The 14,474-nt window shown below is 40.2% G+C and overlaps 2 protein-coding genes across 2 annotated transcripts; both read left to right on the forward strand.

Moving 5' to 3' along the window:
- The first annotated feature begins 1,108 nt into the window (after positions 1–1,108).
- On the forward strand, positions 1,109–9,216 carry nceh1a (neutral cholesterol ester hydrolase 1a). The gene is made up of 5 exons (XM_026302304.1): positions 1,109–1,374; positions 4,253–4,508; positions 4,818–4,887; positions 5,188–5,359; positions 5,462–9,216. Exons 1-5 carry the CDS (start codon positions 1,234–1,236, stop codon positions 6,080–6,082), a joined length of 1,260 nt encoding a protein of 419 aa, XP_026158089.1. The 5' UTR covers positions 1,109–1,233; the 3' UTR covers positions 6,083–9,216.
- Positions 9,217–9,348: 132 nt separating this feature from the next.
- On the forward strand, positions 9,349–14,134 carry LOC113127609 (tumor necrosis factor ligand superfamily member 10-like). The gene is made up of 6 exons (XM_026302313.2): positions 9,349–9,816; positions 10,997–11,140; positions 11,522–11,567; positions 11,682–11,798; positions 12,434–12,687; positions 13,131–14,134. Exons 1-6 carry the CDS (start codon positions 9,703–9,705, stop codon positions 13,338–13,340), a joined length of 885 nt encoding a protein of 294 aa, XP_026158098.1. The 5' UTR covers positions 9,349–9,702; the 3' UTR covers positions 13,341–14,134.
- The last annotated feature ends 340 nt before the right edge of the window (positions 14,135–14,474 follow it).

Raw genomic sequence — 14,474 nt, forward strand, 5'->3', positions numbered from 1 at the left:
CTCTCTCTCCAAACTCACATTTCCTATCTGATTCTCATCTGTATTTTATCAAATACAAGCAACAATATTCATAAAAGAATTTTAATGAAATCTATACTAAAGCATACAAAGAGCACATTTTCCAACATTCACAGGCTTTAATGATTTAGTGGTGTCACAATGAAAAACACTGGCCCAGTGTAAATATAGAACACCCAGCTTATAGATTTTGCTGCACACTTTTCGCCTCAGTACTGTAGAAGGATCAGTAGGACTGGTGATCAGTCTGAGCTCTTGCCAGAAACCTGCACTTTTAATAATGTCTTCCAGGAAGACCTCAGGTGAGTATTGATGCATTCACATCAAAAGGCATCAATAGTCATTGAAAGGTACTTGATTTTACCAGATGTATGGTACCACAGTACAACCCATAGAGGAGGTATCGCTTTATTTTTGCCTGCGCACCAGTTTATTTTAAGACAGAGCTGGAATCTTAGTTTAATTGGTTTAATTAACCCAAATTAGGCCATAATGTGTGAACATATTAATTCTGCACCATCTATTATTTAAAAAAAGTGTACTTACTAACTCCAGTTGAGTTTCTCATGGGGAAAAAAAGCTTGATAAAAGTGACATTTTTATGTATTTATGTTTATTTATTTATATTTTACCAATGACAGTTTCCACCTTACACTGACTGATGGATACAACAGAATTTCATGTGTGGAGTTTTGTCTGCAGCTCTATCACACCTCTCAGTGGTCACATTGAAGTAATGCATGTGTGTTCTCCCCGACGACCTCACAAAAAAAAACTCAATGTCCCAGACTTAATTTCTCCTTGCCTTTCAGCTTTCAAAATAAAAGCGTGTGTTTTGTCCAAAATAAAATCTTATTTCAAAACTATACTATATGTGTTGACCGTAATGTTATAGAAATAAACAATGGCCTCATTAATACTATACATTTTCTGTAAAAGCTTCAATGCTGAATCGTCATATGCTTGAAGCCAATGGTCACTTAACTGATCTATTAAATCAGTTTTCCATCAAGGCAAAAGCTTTTATTTTAGACGTTTCCAACGGAAGTCATTATTCCCATGCTTATCAGTCAGTCGTTTTATAGCTGTGGAACCCGGTCAGAGACCAGCGGAGACAAATCAGAAAGCAGCAGCCTGCAGAGTCAGTGTGTCTCCTCTGTATGTGTGTGTGTGTGTGTGTGTGTGAGAGCGCACTTTAGACAGAAAAGGTGCAAGATGAGGCTGTTGCCAGTTGTACTTACAGTGGTGCTGTCGGTGGCTGTAGCTTATTATTTTTATGTGCCGCTGCCAGATGCCATCCAGGAGCCTTGGAAGTTGATGATGGTCGATGCTGGATTCAGAGCAGCGTTATACCTGGTGAGAAATAAGATGTTTTGGTGAAAGGTATGAGACAATAAGCGGAGCGCATCATAAAGAAATGAAAAATTTGATGTTTTCACTGAGAATCCATCCTGGTGCATGTAGGGGAACTCTGACATGCCCTAATAGTGTGTTTGTTGATGCATAATCGGTGTGTATTTATTAGAAGTCGGGTATTTTCTGAGGTGATTACATGCATGTCACAAAGAGTACTGTGATCACACATCTGAAGATCCTCAACATGTGAGATGACAGTGCGTGTTTTCCTGCTTGTTTCAGTTTAGGGGCCATCACTAACAGCAGAGTGAAATGTGCAAACTTTGTTTCAAAACATCAACAGTTTGATTCCTAGACTTTCACACTGCTGACATGCTGTTAATCTTCAGGAAGTCCCTGCACACTTACCTTTGTTCTGCATTTGAATGCTCTGAGCGTGAGTGAGACACTTGTTAGATACTTGTTGCCCCACTGCCGGTCAAACGCTGCAGATTGTGTTTATTTAGAGGCTTGCTGACTCCAAAGCAAATAGTGGAAATTCCAATAATTCTGGATTTTAACATACCCTTTTCACAAAAAAGGACTGAGAGACATAATAATTTAACTTTATTACAATGCCAGGAGTCCAAACTCAAGACTTTTCATAAATTAAGTGGATTGCTGTCATTTTTATTCAAATATTTAGCCTTAAATGTGATCTTTTATAATATTTAGAAGAATTTACAGACTGCACTGGAAAAAATCTCTGTTCTGCAGCACATGTTCTGCATGTTCTTTTAAAAATAGAGCACAGACAATACAGTTAAAACTCTGATTGCATTTAGAATGAAAGATAGTTAAATGTTGTACATGCAATTTAAATCCATTTTCCATTCCTGCAGTTTTTAGTGACCAGATGGTAAATGATCTTATGCTTACAAAGCACTTTTCCACACTAAGAGTTCAGCCGCCAGTTCAGGGTCTCACACAAGGACACATGATCATGTGGACTAGAGGAACTGGGGATCAAACCACCAACCCATCAATTAGTGGAAGACCTGCTCCATCCCCTGAGCCTCAGCCATCTTAACAGAACTATATTCAGTATCAGTGTAAGTGTAGCTACTGTATCTGAATTAATAATAATAATAATAATAAATTTTATTTCATGGCGCCTTTCAAACTCTCAAGGTCACCTTACAGAGAGAAAAAGGAAGCATACAGCATGAAATACATAGAGTGCATTAAAACAACAATAACAACAATGCATAAACAGAGGGCCAGAATGTAAAGGCAAAAGTGCAGAGCATCCAGGAAGTGGGCGATGTACAGCAAAAGCAAATTGAAACACAAAAACCCAAACACAGAACAACAAATATGAAACAATATGAGACAATATGAAATAGGCAGAGGGTGGTAGAACATCACGGGCTGCTTTGGGAAGTTAAGAGAGTTAGGTGGAAAACGCTATACGGAACAGATACGTTTTGAGTGATGATTTAAAAGTTGATAAGTCCGAAGACGACCGGATGCGATGAGGGAGAATGTTCCAAAGGCGGGGCGCAGTGTGGCTGAAGGATCTAGCGCCCATGGTGGCCAGGCGCACTGTAGGGGTGCAGAGGAGAGTGGAACTGGAGGAGCGGAGAGGACGAGGCGGAGAATAGATATGAAGTAGATCAGTGATGTATGGTGGGGCAATAGAGTGGAGGGCTTTGTAGGTGAGAAGGAGGATTTTATAGTTTATACGGAAGGACACAGGGAGCCAGTGAAGTTGTTTAAGGACAGGGGTAATATGATGTGAGAATGGAGTTCTGGTGATGATTCGGGCAGCAGAGTTCTGGACAAGTTGTAGTTTATGAAGTGATTTGAGAGGTAGACCAGTGAGGAGTGAGTTACAGTAATCCAAACGAGAGGTGACAAAGGCATTAACGAGTATGGCCGTGCTATCGATGGTGAGTGAAGAACGGATGCGGTTTATGTTACGGAGATGGGAGTAGGCCGACCGGGTAGTGGTATTGATATGCTGAGTGAAGGAGAGAGTACTGTCTAGGATGACACCCAGGCTTTTAACTTGGGGGGAGGGGAAGACAGTATTGTTGTCAATTAGAATGGAGAAGGTGCTGGTTTTAGAAAGGGTGGATTTGGTGCCCACGAGGAGAATTTCAGTTTTATCGGGGTTGAGTTTCAAAAAGTTATGGGTGAACCAGGATTTGATATTATGTAAGCAGGTAAGGAGGGAGGGAGGGGGGAGGGCAGAAGATGGAGCAGCAGAGAGGTAGAGCTGGGTGTCGTCTGCATAACAGTGGAAATTGATGTTATGTTGCCTAAAGATATGTCCAAGAGGAAGGAGATAAATAATGAAGAGGAGGGGCCCCAGGACAGAGCCCTGGGGCACGCCACAACTGACAGTAGAGGGCTGAGAGTGGAAGTTCTGGAGATGGACGGACTGGGTGCGGTCAGAGAGGTAGGAGGTGAACCATGATTGATATCAAGAAAGAGGAAGCTGGATTGGTGCATCCCTGACTATAATTCAGAAGTCGCATATCTTAAAGCTTTATGAAACTGATATGTCTCAATGTAACCAACTGGATCTGAGCACCCCACCACCCCACTGTGCCAGGCAGCTGTGTTATCTGGCCTTAGTTGAACCCGACTGTTGCGACATTGTGAGAGGTTTTCAGGGGAGAGGGCAGACACATCAGTAAGCTATGGTGCAGAAGAGCAAAAGTGACTGAGTGAGGCAGTGGTTTCTCAAGTCCTTGCCAAGAGATGAAATCATTTTGCCTTTCCCCTACATAATATTTTCACTTCCTGGATACATGGCTTGGATCCACTGTGAAATCCAAAAAGTGATATAGTTCGAGTCTGATTTATTGTCCCCTTTCTCCTCTGTCTTCAGGCATCTTTGAAGGACTGGCTGGGGCTTAATCACTACATGAAATCTTTCAGACAGTCCACAGAGGGCGTTGAGGACATGATGAAGGGGCTGCTCAGTTCTGAGTCTGGCGGAGGAGTTATGCCAGGAGTCAAAGTCAGCGACATCACTTTTGCTGGCATCCCTGTCCGTCTTTACGAGCCCCCAGCTGGAGGGGAGGGTCATCTGAGGAGAGGGTTGATGTATTTCCATGGAGGAGGCTGGGCCCTTGGCAGTGCCAGTGAGTGCAGATATAATTACTGACATGAAAAAGAATACAGAAGGTTTCCTCAGAATAATCATAAAATTTGACATGAGCCTTTTTTTTTAAATCACGTAGTTGCCACTTTCTTGCACCACATGTGGAGATTTGTTCAGTAATACAATATGCATGCACATTATATTACTGCAATTAAAGGCAATAATTTGTCCAAATCCAACAGGAGCAATTTCAGTAATATTTGTTTGTTTAGGTATTTGCACCATTTTCTGAATCACTTTGTTCCATAAACCTTTTACATGATCCTCCATCTTTCTCTCGCATTCTCAGAGATGGGGTCATATGATACCATCAGCCGCATAGTTTCTGATGAGCTCAACACTGTTGTGGTTTCTGTTGAGTAAGTTTGTCTTCAACACTGTTCTGCTGTTTTGACATTTTCCCTTTATTAGAAAAAGAGACCAACTGTACAGACAAAGCTACACCTTTTAAAAAAATATTTTTACTCTTTAAAAAGCCCCTGAAGATATTACACAAATGTTTTCACAGGCTAAATAGAACGTCCCCTGCCAAGGAACTTGATTATGTGTAAAACCCATAGGGATCCTTTAACTATAGAAAGAGTCCTTACAATCAGACGTTTTAAAGCTTTAGTAAAATTACCATTTGCAACAATTTTATTTATTTATTTTCTGTTTAGGTATCGTCTGTATCCAGAGGTGCACTTTCCAGTGCCATATTTAGATTGCCTCACAGCTGCCAAATACTTCTTATCACACGATGTTCTGGCCAAGTATGCGATCGACCCAGAGCGTGTGGGTGTGTCAGGAGACAGTGCTGGAGGAAACCTGGCTGCTGCAGTCACACAGGAAGTACATACAAAAGCTAATTCTTCTGGGAATGTGTGTAACACATTATATACATTGCAGAGGATTAAGGTACAAGGTCTCACATTTGTCTGTATTTTTCCCCAGATTTCCACAGATGACACAATGACTGTGAAGTTCAGTGTCCAGGCTTTAGTCTACCCAGTGCTGCAGGCTCTGGACTTTAACACACCCTCTTACTTGCAGAACAAAGAGATACCCATCCTCTACCGGCCCATGATGATTCGTTTTTGGCTGCAGTACCTTGGTGTTGACCTTTCCTTGCAACCCCAGTTCCTGGCAAACAATCACAGCTCTTTACACCAAACAACCATCACTCCGGAGCTGAGGGCACGAGTGGACTGGACCGTCTTGCTGCCCCAAAAATACAAGAAGAACTACAAACTTCTGGTTGTTGAAAAAGGTTTGCAGGGGCTGGGGAAGGAGGTGCCCGGGCTGCTGGATATGCGGGCTTCACCACTGCTGGCAGGACCAGAGGTGTTAGGCAAATGCCCTCGGGCGTACATCCTAACATGTGAATATGATGTGTTGAGAGATGATGGGCTGATGTACGCACAACGCTTACAGGACGCAGGCGTCACAGTTACCAACGACCACTATGACGATGGCTTTCATGGATGTTTCAGCTTAATAACCTGGCCCTTGGAATTTGATGTAGGGAAGAGAGCGCTCAGGGGGTACCTCAACTGGTTGCAGAACAACTTGTAAGAGTGTGTATGCCTGTGTGCAAGTGAGTGATCAGTGCGTGCATATGTGTGTGGGTTGTACAGATACAAATGCACTAGCCCTTACTTTGTGAATCTTAGCTATGCTAAAATGCAAATACATCTGCTATATATACATATGGTCTAAGCTCAGGGCCTGAATGCACCTGCATACAGAGCACATGCACACGCCCACAGAAACACAGGCACATGCGCGCACACACCCACACTGTGTAGTTTACCGCATATTTTAAAGATATTTTGAATCCAGAAAATAAAAACTTAATAGATGCATAAAAACTAAAAGTATTAAGCGTGGCACTGAAGCATTCACAGGAGCCTTTATTATTTTTCAAAGTCTATATGTATTTAATAATTCCTGAAATGGTGGAATATTTAAAAATCAGCATGCATGACTCCTGGTACAAAAACTGCTTGACCTAAATCTTTTCAAGGGCAACACAATGTTTTACCGTCAGACACACTTCGTGTGAGACAGTTTTACCCTCAGTGTCTTGCTTCCTTCTGATTATTGTGATTTACAAGAGGCTAGTGAAGAACATCGCACTTACTGTAGCTCTTTGTTGCATATAAAAAGTAGCTAAGAGGACTACTTTTGCAAAAATGCAAATACCAAGATATAGCTAAAATACTCAAAAGACAAAATGACAGCTTTTATTTAAAACTGATTGCTCCAATGATTTCTGTGTTCATTAAATGCATGGTACATTCAGCATAGACTTTCACAGTACCTGCTCCATATTTGAAAACTGGAAATTATGAAATATATTGATAAAATATTGTGCACATGCTTTCCAATTATAAAGAAAAATCGTAAAGTTGGTCTTCTACTAATCCTAAACATATTCATAAGTTAGAAATTAACCCAGATAAGAAAAGCTGGATAAAGGTCAAACGTAAACATGCACCCACTAATAAAATATGCACAGTACTGAGACAAACAAGAGAATGTATCAGATTACAGCCATTTTCATGAGACATGTTTGCCTCTCACCTAGTTCACCAGAGTGTGAAAGTTAATTTCAGGTGAAGTAAAACAGCACCAAAATTATGCAACTCAAGTTAACACCATTAATCAATGCAACAACACCCTCTAGTGGTTACTTACTGCACTGGATTTAAATGACAACTATAAATACCAGTTTTTACATTAAAAAAACAGATCAGTTTGTATTATAACTTGGTAGTGAAGAAAAGTAGTTAAAATACATAAAATTCCGTTTACACATTGAGGTGTCCTAATAATTTCACTACAAAGCGTACTAACGAGATTTCTTTTGTGTGTTTTCTTGCCTAAAACCGCAGTAAAAGTGATAAGACAAAAGATTGTTAGGTGAATATTAGCCTACGTGCCTTGCTTCTGTTTCTATGGTCCCACATTCACATTTCCCCTCAGGAAAATACCCTTTGACAGATTAGACATCGGCGACTGTGTGCACATTGTGCTGCTTTAGCATTTTTCAGCACTGGCCTTTGTTTCTAATGAGACAGTGATGGAAATTTAGGGACATTCCATGACTTTCCTGAGAGGAACGTCGGGAGAAGAAGCCTGAGGGGAGAGAAAAGAGAAGGGAAGAAGAGAGTTAAAGCAGCATGAGCTGTCCTTTAAATCCATTATGTCTTCTGAGAGTTATTCAGGCTCTTTGCTTAACAGGAAGCTGCTTTCATTACTACAGAAGCAACAGCTCTCCTTGCTCTTTCCTGTTTCCAATTGTTTTTTTAAACTAATTTAAGGTTGTGAAAAGAGTTTGTGTGTGACACTATCACCGTACTATATGGCCCTCAGAATTTATGATTTTGGTGTTAACTGAAGTTATGTTTAATTTCAGGGTTTTAAATTATAATCCTTAAAATATTTATGAATTTATTTTTGACTACATTATGGTCAGCTAGATTTACCCCTTCACACACAGAGGGGTAAATTTGTATGCATGTAATCAAGAGTTTCTATTTCTTGTTAATATTTTACCTAAGAAGAAATAGCCTGAGCAAAAAGAGGTTGATAGTAATTTTAAATGATTGTGTTTGTCATGACTGTAGACAGACATGTCTCTCAGGGTGTCATCTTTCCTGCCTGAGGCCAAACAATCTTCTGATATAACTCTCACCTTCCCCCCTCCTGCTTTCTGATAGTCTAAGCCTGGGAATTGGCTATAGGACCTTAGGATTCTCTCATCACACCAGCAAGATCAAATCACTTGGTGGGTTTAAGATGTTACAAAATAAGCATTGTTGTCAACTTATGTTAAAAGTGTGGGCTTGAAATATTATGCTAATTTTTCTTTGATGTGGATATGATCAAAAACTGGGATATGATATTTTAAATTTGATCTAAAATAATTTTTTGTGTATATAGCTTCATTTTAGCATTTTATTTTCACATTTGCTACTTGTGTTTAAAATATCCTCCTGGAAAATACTTTCATGACCATGTTGGTGTAAAAAAAATATATATATATATATATATATTTCAAAAATTATTTTACGTGTTTGGGTGTATTATGTTGGTTCATTATTAAAATGAAAATATTATCAGGTCAAATTGACAATGGACTGAGAAAAAAAAATGCTGCACGGAAAACATTTTGTAATGTGGTATATAAAGATAAAGTATTCAGAATGGCCAAAGCAGCTAAAGACTCCAAAGGGTTCTCACTAAGAGTTTATCTGCTGCCGTCAACCTGCTATGAAATGTATGGTGCATGTGCATAACTATGAACATTATGTGCTGGTAACAGGCTTTGATTGCTGGGTAGGGTCATCCACATCCAAGAAACTCCTTTGCTTCCTCACGCTGACAATGGAGCAGGGGTTAAAGTTGAAGGAATAAAAGCACAGGAACAAACAGAAATCACTCAAGGTTAGGTTCTGAAAACTGAATGGCTCCCAGGTGACAAATCTTAGGGCTACACCAAAGCCATAACAATGTCAGGTCATTTGGCGCTAATCAGCTAGTATTCTCTCAAATCACTTCACAAAGGCAGGAAAGAGAAGAAAAAGGGCTTTTTCCATCTGACGTTCATATGCTGACATCTCTTATCTGCACTGACATCCAAACTTTCATACACTGGTGTGATTTTCATCTGCCCTAAACATTCAATAAACCATTTACAACCATTTAGGCCTCCTTGCTCTTGGTAAATGGCTCATTCAACCAGTGGAAGTCATAAAAACTATTGACTGGTAAAGAGTTTTCAGTGGCCCAAAACTACATACAAGTGTTTCAAACAGTGAAAGACAATTGCATCTATTCCACATGACCACCATGTGATTTTACACAAAGTATTTTAAGCTACACATCTGTAGTAAATCAGGAACTCACATCAAAGTTTGCAGATTTCTGACAGCACTTGAAGGCGTCCTGAAGTTGCATGTGCAGCATTAAAGCTCCGTGCTCATTTCTATCTCTTAACAGTGACATCTTGAGTCTGCTGTATTCCTCCATGCCTCCCCTGTGCTCCACCTACAAACTGCTGCCCCGCTTCCCTCCCTCGCTCCTTCCACAGCAGAAATGCAGCAGAGCTTGATCCGACTTGTCCTGGCTGCTGGAAGTGTTTTCTCGCTCTTCAGGACGTGGCTCGGGAGCTTTTCTGACGCTGTGCTATGGCCATTTCTATTTCTCTCCAGTGTCTCGGGCTCATCATACTCGCAGCGATCCTCCTGCAGACCATTGCGGTAGCTGTCAGCTTTATGTACTTCAACAAAGTCTTGTATACGGTAAGATATGCGCCTGTCTTCTCCTGAATCCTGCAGGCAGCGAGCGCATCAAACTGACTGCAGCTTTCAGCATTGTCAGACTGATTTACTATTCATTTTATAGGGATATTATACAGTAAGTCATTAGAAATATCATGAAATTACTGTTTAGTACCAGAAACAATATGTAGCTATTAGAAAAGAAGAACATCACAGGCTGTCAGATTATATATATTCCAAATAGTTTCCACATCTTCTCTTGAAACCTACTTTCTGAAGTGCTGCAGGAACAATGGGGAAAGAAGTAAACAGACCTTGTATTAAAAGTAGCAGTACCACTGAAACTAAATGTCATGCTTTCATGCAAGTAATGGAAGTACTTGAATCAAAATGTATTTTAAGCAATAAAATACAAAGTACACGTTATGTCGAACAGCTCATTTGAGGATATTTTTTGTTTTGGGGGTTGTAACACATCCAGGTACAAGCATCACTTGGATGTGGCTGCTGGTAAAGCTTTAGCTACTTTCTGATGAATGTGGTGTGAAACCTACATTTGCCTCCCAAATGTTGTCAAGTATAAAGTTGGATAAAATGGAATAACAAAAACGGGTTTAAAAAAAACTTTACTCACGTATCCTGTTTGAAGGAATTTTCTTAGTCAAAGGGATAAAATTCAGATACATTTTTGATATATTAAAAGCAAAAGTCCTACCTAATCATGCTGGAATGTCTTCTCCAAGGGGTGGACAATGAGCGAGGAGAAAGTAGGCCGAGTAGATAACACACAACAATGGGAGGAAATTAGAATATTTGGAGCTAAGCAGTTGTAACACCCTCAAGTAACATATTGCAGATCTCTACAGAGGACAGACCTCAAGCAGTGACAGCTGCTAAAACCGCTTCATCAATCTAGTCCTGGGCTCTGATTGGCTCTCTAAGAGTCCTGGTGAAACGCCCACCTCACCTCAAACATACCTGTGACCACTTTCAGAGTTAATTGGGTATCAATGCCTTACTTTTCATCCACCTCTGCTATTGGCCTATATTCAAAAAGAAGCTAACACACTACAAAGCACAAAATTAGAGAATATTTTTCGTTTATTAAAAGAACAAATGTTGGGAAAATAATGTAATGATCAGTCAATATTGTAAATAATTGTTTCAGCCATAGTACTGTTTACACTTTTACTATCTACAGATGCAGGAGAGTTTCTCTAGGAGCAGTGTGTCCTGTCTGATAAATGCAAATCTGCGCTCAGAGTTCGAAGATTCAGCAGCTGAAGACAAAAAGAGTGACCCCTGCTGGCAAGTCACGCAACAGCTCCACTTCCACATAGAGAAGGTTTCGTCTCATTTTTATTCTGAATTTTTTTTTATTAAATCATACTAAGACACCAGCGCCCAGAGCTGTCCACACACTGCATGTTCAGTCCACAGTGTTGCAAAATTTGTTATACCATTGATTGGAAATGGGAAAATTAGGCAACTCCAGGTCACTTCTAAATCCCACTGACTCGGCCAAAGGGGAATTCTGCTATTACAGACCTACAGACTTTTTGTCCCAGAGTGAAGACTGGAAGATTTATGTGTTGAGAAGGTCCCTGGTGAATTAATGCATGTTGATAATTTAGATTTCAACATATGTGAAAGTCATAACTATGTAGGATAAAACACTTGAACTCGTCTCTTTTTCTGTCTGTCTCTCTGGGTGTTTTTCTCACAGACGATGGCCGACAGATTCCAGAAGGAGATATCCACTACTATGAGAAGTAAGAACAATGCCATCACTCACTGTCAATTGCTACTAATAGGCTGAACTATGACTTTTTCCACCAAAAATGTTGTGCAATTGTGAGTTTTCTTATCTGCCTGTGTTTTCGCAGATAAGCTGACCGGAGGGCTGCCTAACCTGAACCCCGGGTTCCGAGGGGCCCCACTTCCTAAAGTTGCTGCCCATGTGACGGGTATTGTCTCGTCTACAGAGACTCCAGCGGCAGAGGGTGAGGATGACTAAAATAGTGTAGGCGAAATAAGCCCTGTATTACTTCAGAAGTGAAGAATGTGCTTCAAGGCTTTTCTGTCTTCCTTCCTACCTGTCTACCAGGACCTTTACATTTTTAACTACTGTTGTTTTATCAAGTAATTCTAGTTAAGTAGAATCATTTTATAACCTAAAATCAATGTTGAGTCATTCTAGTTTTGCTCATACTGTATTTTTTCTGAAACTAAAAGTTTAAAAGTTTCCCAGACAATCAAAGCAGTTTTGTTTTGATTTTGCCAGTTATGCATAGAGCTGATAAATTGTTGCCTGACACGGTGTCTTTAGTCACATTACCACTGAGGGGCACCAAAGGTAAAAAAAAAGACAGAGAATGTATATTTAATACCATAAATCTAAAATGACTTTTAGTGCTTTTAAAAATGTGGCTGTTGTCACACAGAGCTCAGTATTATCATCAGCTGCCTGTCTCTGGGCACATCTGCAGGAATTTTTCACAAAAACATTTGATTTTTATTTGAATAGCAGTGACTGTTTAAACTGAATAACACTCCACCCTGCAATTTTAAATGATTGTGCAGCCTGGTTAAGTTCCATAACCCCTGTATATATGTGTGTGTTTGTTTGCGTGTGCAGGCTCACAGAGCAGCAGGGGGTACCTGGGGGAGAGAATCAGAGGATGGGAGGGCCAGAAAGGTCTGTCCTTCCTGCAGAACATGGAGCTAAGAGGAGGAGAGCTCCTTGTGCCCAGAGCGGGTCTCTACTACATCTATGCCCAGACATACTTTAGACTCCCCTCTGCAGGAGAGACAGAAGGGGATGCAAAGGGAGAAATGGGGGAAACAAAGGAGGAAGAAGGAGCACAGCTTGTCCAGTATATCTACAAGAAGGTTAGTTTTTCCAGCCTTTTAAACAAAATTACACCGAACCTTTTTGAGATAGATCTACATTATGACCTGTATAGAATATTTATAATATACTGTGTCTGCACTGAATATAAAACAATTCAACTGCTTCCCATTAACATACAGCAGAAATGATGCAAGGCAATTGAAGTGATGTGGAAAACATTAAAACATTGGTTAACATTGATTGGTTAAGGCAGCACAAGACAAACTATCCCTCCCAAATAGAAACCAGAAAATATGAAGACAGTGTCAGACTGGCCAAGGTAAAACCCATTCAATTGTCCCCTTAAACGCACCAAAAGAAATCTACAAATTTTAGATGTTAGCGGACATATAATTCTCAGAAATCAATGCTTTTAATATGTTGTATAATGTAACGCATTGTTTGTGAGAAGTGATCGTGTATTTGTGGTGTGGCCACACAGATGAATTCCTACATGGTGCCCATTCTGCTGATGAAATCATCCCGGAGTGTCTGCTGGCCTCAGGGTCAGGAGCCTGGTCTGTTCTCCCTGCACCAGGCCGGTACTGCCTTTCTACAGCCTGCTGATCGCCTCTTCATCACCGTTAGCAATGCCAGCTCTATGGAGATGGATGGGAGGGCAAGTTACTTTGGGGCCTTCCTAGTGGGCTAAAGAGACAGCGCCATGGAATTAAATGACCTGGATGACTTGATTTAGACATTGACAGAAGTTAACCCAAATGTGAGGGGTTTGCTGGAAAATATGAGCAGCTGTCTGAGGACACAGGATTGGAGGAGTGCAAAGGACTTCTGCAGGGCCATGGAGCTGTAACGATATGACCAAACAGTCTGCCAGAGTGGCAAGGAGGAAGCAGGGCTGTGTGTGTATTTACTCCAGCAGACACCATAGTTAAACATGACACAGGATATGAATTCTGTTTTTAAAGCGGGTGAACAGAATGTACTGATTGACAGTGAAAACAGGGATTATGGTGCATTCAGAACACATGGCATTTGGAGCAGTACAATTCATGCAGATTAAATATAGCTCTCTCATGTATGAATGCCTTCTATTGAGAGCAGAGTGAGTTGTTTTGCCTGCAGGTCAAACAGTCAAGAGCCAAGTTGTCATCCTCAGGAAATGACAGTGGTGTTAGACACATGACATTTGAAAATGAGTATCAGAAATAAACGCCTCAGTATTATGAATGAAACTTATTTTTGTTTGCAGTACTTATGATTGAATTTCTTCTTTGTGACATTGATCAGAATGTCCTGCATCAGAGAAGCACTGATCTTGAATGAATAGACAAGAGTATTAACAGTGTTTTTTGATATATTTATACTTCTATATCCAATGGATACCAATCCTAGTGATTTTTTGGTGCTGAATAAATGTATCAAATGGTTGCTGAACAGAATACAGTAAATGTAAAATTCCATAATAAAGCAATCCCACACAATGAACAACTTTTTAAGATGTTACTGGTTCATGTTAGATGGTAACATGTCAACTATTTGACTTGCCTTGGTGTAAATCCTGAGCCTTATCCTACCCAACATTTCTGGAATGATTTTATTTTGTAATCTTTATCTTTTCAGATAGTTTGAAGATTCTGACCAGAACCCAGTACAATCATAGGAATGGAGGTGAGGCAAAATGACTAATATCCATTGGACCACCGTTTTCAGATGTTTCTTGCTTTTACCCTTCATTTAATGTGAAACGAGTGGATTTACAACACAAAACACTGACATTTATCAGGTTAAACAATAACTCAATTTCCTTGACAAACATCATTTTCCA

This window comes from Mastacembelus armatus, chromosome 22, assembly GCF_900324485.2.
Source record: "Mastacembelus armatus chromosome 22, fMasArm1.2, whole genome shotgun sequence".
NCBI classification, from domain to species: Eukaryota; Metazoa; Chordata; class Actinopteri; order Synbranchiformes; family Mastacembelidae; genus Mastacembelus; species Mastacembelus armatus.